The sequence below is a fragment of the Haliotis cracherodii genome, unplaced genomic scaffold (assembly GCF_022045235.1).
Source record: "Haliotis cracherodii isolate W230 unplaced genomic scaffold, xgHalCrac1.p SCAF_14, whole genome shotgun sequence".
In the NCBI taxonomy this organism is placed as follows: domain Eukaryota; kingdom Metazoa; phylum Mollusca; class Gastropoda; order Lepetellida; family Haliotidae; genus Haliotis; species Haliotis cracherodii.
The window spans coordinates 28,537,921-28,543,231 of record NW_027266269.1 but is presented as its reverse complement, the minus strand read 5'-3'; the positions used below and the strand labels follow the sequence as shown (position 1 = coordinate 28,543,231).

The 5,311-nt window shown below is 40.9% G+C and overlaps 1 protein-coding gene across 1 annotated transcript; it reads left to right on the top strand.

The window, feature by feature from the left end:
- Positions 1–723: 723 nt before the first annotated feature.
- Positions 724–4,895, top strand: LOC139460683 (acetylcholinesterase-like). The gene is made up of 3 exons (XM_071242163.1): positions 724–2,213; positions 2,822–3,009; positions 4,789–4,895. Exons 1-3 carry the CDS (start codon positions 730–732, stop codon positions 4,893–4,895), a joined length of 1,779 nt encoding a protein of 592 aa, XP_071098264.1. The 5' UTR covers positions 724–729.
- The last annotated feature ends 416 nt before the right edge of the window (positions 4,896–5,311 follow it).

Below are 5,311 nucleotides of genomic sequence, written 5' to 3'. Positions count from 1 at the left end.
TGCATTTTTTGTGTTGTCAATCAAGGTAAGATTTATCGTTTTTCTTGCAAACAAAGGGTAACGCGAGTTTTGTCGTCGCGAATTAAAACAGGTGTGGAAAATTGAATGAGATCTTTACTTTCATAGCTCGATCAATGTGGGTTATGGGAGTTAAAAGATGCTATAAGCGTTTCATGAATGGCATGAGAGAAACATGCATTGTCCACCAATCAAATCTAATTTAATAAGCTGTGTAAATCCTACACTATCATCAGACGTTTACCACTTCGGTGAAACCCACGAGCACGGGTATGGTGCTGACAAACCTAGAAACATAATCGGGACGTACCGGGATTCGACCTATTCTACCCCGGATCTTCAAGGGTCATAGCATAAAGCAAGGCATTAACAACTTAAATTACTTATACTTGAGCGAAACCCTTCCTTGGTCACCATCAAATTCCTTAAAATATAATTCTAATTCTTTAATATCACAACGCGCTACTCGCTCAGTCATACATACATTAAGTCTAGGGTAAACTCATGCCACATCAGAACTGCATGATGTTTATCTTTCAAGCTGACAACGTGATTTAACTGAAATACTGTTCACGACTATCACAGTTATAGCATCTTTAAGACCCATTTAAATTGGGTTCAGTGTTATTGAAGCTCAACCACTCACTCGCTCATCTCGACCCTACACATGACTTAATAATAATTATATTTTACATATTTTACAGACAAACCATGACGCAGATACTGCTGTGCACACTGGTCTCCTGCCTCATCACAACAGCACAGAGAGCGTCTGGACAGGAAGTGGACACCACGCATGGCAAAGTTGTTGGTCTGAGAGCTTCCGTCCTTGGCAAGTCCATCGACACGTATTATGGTATTCCTTATGCTAAACCCCCCATAGGTGATCTTAGGCTCAAGCACCCACAACCAATTGACCCTTGGCGACCGGAGGTCAAGGATGCACTTTCAATGAAACCATCGTGCCATCAAACAATTCAGTTTGAAGGCAGCATGCCCTGGAGAGCAACTCCACCCCTCTTCAGTGAGGATTGCCTCTTCATCAATGTATGGGCGCCAGCTAATGTCACATCAAATACGAAACTCGCAACCATGGTATGGATATATGGCGGAGGGTTTTTGTCTGGATCTATTAACACGCCTTTGTATAATGGTCAGTATCTTGCTGCTGAAAACAACGTCATCGTGATGTCCATGAACTATCGCCTGGGTGCTCATGGTTTCTTATATCTTGGACCTGACACGTTTCCTGGTAACCAAGGTCTCATGGACCAGGCTCTTGCCCTGCGGTGGATACAGAACAATGTTGAAAGATTTGGCGGAGATGCAAGCATGATCACCTTGTTTGGAGAAAGCGCGGGGGCAGCATCGATTGGGCTTCATTTGTTATCGCCCATATCACGCGACTTCTTCACGCGGGCCATTCTTGAAAGTGGGTCCCCAGATGCAACATGGGTATCGATGGAACCATCGAAGGCTATCAGAAGCACCAGAAGACTTGCGGAGCTGTCGAGCTGTTCTGGAAAATCCGATGCTGACATTTTCCAATGTATCAAAGACCTGCCTTCAGAAACGATTTTACAAAATCAGGCTCTCGTTATTGGTGTTGGTTCTGCCGCATTCATTCCTGTCGTAGATGGTCATTTCTTACCAGACTCTCCATCATCTCTCGTGGAGAAAGGGCAAATGAAACAAACGGAAATCCTCTTGGGAATCAACGAAAATGAAGGCAGTCTATTCCTCCCAGCAATTATGCCAACGTTATTTCCAGTATTTGCAAGTCAAATAAATGTCAATAAAACACAGTTCCTAACAACTGTTAAAGCGATTGCGGCATTCAATGGTCAATCATCAACCATGGTCAAAGCAATTATGGCTCAATATGCTGAAGTCCATGTCCCCTCACTACATCCAGACTACGTGGACACTGCCTGTAACGTGGTTGGAGACAGTAATTTCGTATGTCCAGCTGTCAAACTTGCGTCCTCTTATTCTGTCAAACAAAACGCATACTTGTATTCCTTTAACTACCGGCTCTCCTCGTTACAACTACCGCTATGGATGGGAGTGCCTCATTCGTATGAGATCGAGATGGTATTTGGGCACCCTATCGGAGGTGCCATTCCTGCAACTGAGGGAGATAAGTCAACAAGTCGGAATGTCATGACATACTGGACAAACTTTGCTAAAACAGGGTAAGTACCTCGTCGCATAGATACAAAATGACGAATGTTGTTGTATACATGGCAATGATTTAGTCTGTGCGTCTGTAAACAGGAACTAAACAAACACACAACGAAACTGTGTGCCATTTAGTGATAACCTGTTTGTTGTTTGAAGCCACAATCAGCAGTATTCAAGCTACATGGCGGCAGCCTGTGAATAATTCAGTTTGGACCAATCAGTTTGTTGTTTAACGCCAAACGCAGCAGTATTCAAGCTACATGGCGGCAGCCTGGGAATATTTCAGTTTGGACCAATCAGTTTGTTGTTTAACGCCACAAACAGCAGTATTCAAGATACATGGCGGCGGCCTGTGAATAATTCAGTTTGGTGTGTCGTTGTAATGTTTTGTATGTTGTGTTATAGTCTGTGTTAAGTGCTGTGCATTATTGCCTGTTCTACAATGTTTTATGTTGTATGTTGTTATATGCTGTGTACGGGAAATGTATGTATCTGACGTAACATGATGCTGAATGTGACATACGGTCGTTGAAATGAATTTTTTTTCTGCTCAATTAAAACTCAACCCAGCAAGTGGACAATTGTTATGATGTTAAACGGGAGCCACTTTATTTGACAGCAACCCCAACCTCCCGGTAACACCCAGCTTCCAATGGCCTGGATACAACACGATGGATGAACGCTTCCTTGTCTTCTATGAGTCTGGACAATCCACAGACCAGGGCATGAGAAAGCAGCAGTGTGTTTTCTGGAACAGTCTGGTGCCACTGATCACCAAGAAGGAGGAAACACATACAGGCTCTGGCAGTAGGTGTCGTCTCTCTCTCTCTCTCTCTCTCTCTCTCTCTCTCTCTCTCTCTCTCTCTCTCTCTCTCTCTCTCTCTCTCTCTCTCTCTTACACACACACACACTCACACACACACGTTAAATAGCCCATACTTTAGAACCATATAATAGATTTGGTTGTATCTGGGTGCCAGACAGCTTATAAAGACATGAGTCACCGGCAGATGACATAACCCCAGGTCTGGTGCAATTCGGAAATGGAGTTTGGCTACACGTACCCCACTTTTGGTTCATTGCCTTTGGATACCTTTATGTCATTAGTAAGAAAGGTCAGTATTTTTCAAGATCCCAAATCATCAAAAGGAACCAGTTCACCACTAGACATATCTGTGTAGCAAGTTTCATCAAGAATAAAATAACAGTATTGCAGCTCTGCTCTGGAAACGAGCACTTGTCGTCATGAAAACATAAAAAAAAACATCCCAGACGAAACTAGTCCACCACCAGACTGATCTATATAGCAAGTTGCAACAAGAAATATTAAACGGTTTGGAAGTTTAGACGGACATGCTGATATCGCTATATCCCCCCGTTTTTCAAACCGGTACGATAATAATATAGGGTGACATGTCCCACTTTATAAGTAACATACATTACACTTATGAAAGCTTTCTTTGCATGCAAGGATATGTCTTTGGCACATTTTTTTCACATCCTTTGTGTATGTGAACAAGATTTCTGAATATGAGTAGTTATCTTCTATATTGACTTACTGATCATCGAAAAACATCTTTCTTTCCACCCTTTTGTACAATCTTTTCAACAGAACACAATTTTTATTATTTTTCGAAAATGTACCGATAATATGCATTCTCTCGTGTATGTATTTAACATATTCAATTATTTTTTTAAGACCAATAACTGTACCTCTACAATCATCTGTAGCAAGCAGAATCAATATTTTCATTAAATCTGCAAATATATAGATACCATGTTTACAGTACTGAGCTATTCGTAATTTATCATCCAAAACTGGCTCCCACAGGAGATATCGCTTGGATGAGATCAAGCGATATCTACACTGTAGATATCGCTGCAATGAAATTACATCACAATGCTTTGCAGACCATTGTGACGTCACTGGTTACCATGACGTCACAATCAAATGACATCACTAATGGCTCTGCTACTGAAGCCTTTTGCAGTACTTTTTACACTGAAGACACTGCTAATTACTGTCTACAAATTGAGAAAGTTGAAAGAATGATGTTGGATGATAAACAAAATCTCACCCTCGTGGCTTTTGATATCAAATATATCTACACTCGTTGATAAAAGTGGCAAAAATCGTCGACAAGTCTCTGAATCTTTCCACTTTTATCAACTCGTGTTGATATATTTGATTTGAAAAGACACTTGAGTGAGATTTTATTTATCATAATACGAGTTGATATATTTGATATCAAAAGACACTCGGGTGAGATTCTCTATATAATTCCCCAATGAAACAATACAATCAGATCGGTCTCTCAATAGAACCTTGTCTTATGCCCAAAGGATTCAACGAACACATAACCTCACATTATATTAGATTGAATTTAGAATAGTAAACATTTTCTCTCGTGTGCCAGTCAGTCGAAGACACTGCCATAGCTTAAAACGATTAACGGATTCAAAAGCCTTCTGAAAACCTGCAAATACTACGTCCAACTTATGTTTACACCGTGACAATGTTCGTTGAATACGTGAATAACAATAATGTCTCAAGCAGACTCAATATGCCTGACTCTTCTGTTTCAGCAACAACTGAGAACGTTGTCTACAGATGTCACACCAGTGGGAGCACACTGTCATTCACTGTGGACATGTGTCTAGTTGCTGTACTTGCAACTTTAGTAAGCCTTTGAACATGGAGCGATATCCGCAATGTAATTATTGAAAAAACAAACTGCGTTTGAGGTGGGTAGATTTCGATCGGTGCGACTGTACAGTCAAACTTAAAGGTAGGCATCGTCCACTCATATCACAAACGGTGTGTGGACTTGTGTATTGAAATCACAGGGAAGTAGTACAATGTTCACGCAATAATTGGTTTGCTCTGCTAGAAAATTTCAATCGAGAATTCCTGAAATGTGCAGAAGGGGAATTCCTTTATGACGTATTTACCCCACGTACACCTTTAGGTTTTCCAGTCTTTAACCTAACTCTATGACGATCTCTAATACATTCAGAATCAAATAACAGGAACCGGTACACACGAATCGAAAGCCACATCTCCGTTTATCGATAATTATAATTATATAAGTGAGTGAGTATGTTTTTA

What these genes read in the sequence shown, in the direction of transcription:
- LOC139460683 (XM_071242163.1), top strand. Translation starts at nt 730, where the DNA reads ATGACGCAGATACTGCTGTGCACACTGGTCTCCTGCCTCATCACAACA. An exon ending in ACAAACTTTGCTAAAACAGG is followed by an intron (nt 2,214 to 2,821) that starts GTAAGTACCTCG and finishes TTTATTTGACAG; the next exon opens with CAACCCCAACCTCCCGGTAA. An exon ending in AACACATACAGGCTCTGGCA is followed by an intron (nt 3,010 to 4,788) that starts GTAGGTGTCGTC and finishes CTTCTGTTTCAG; the next exon opens with CAACAACTGAGAACGTTGTC.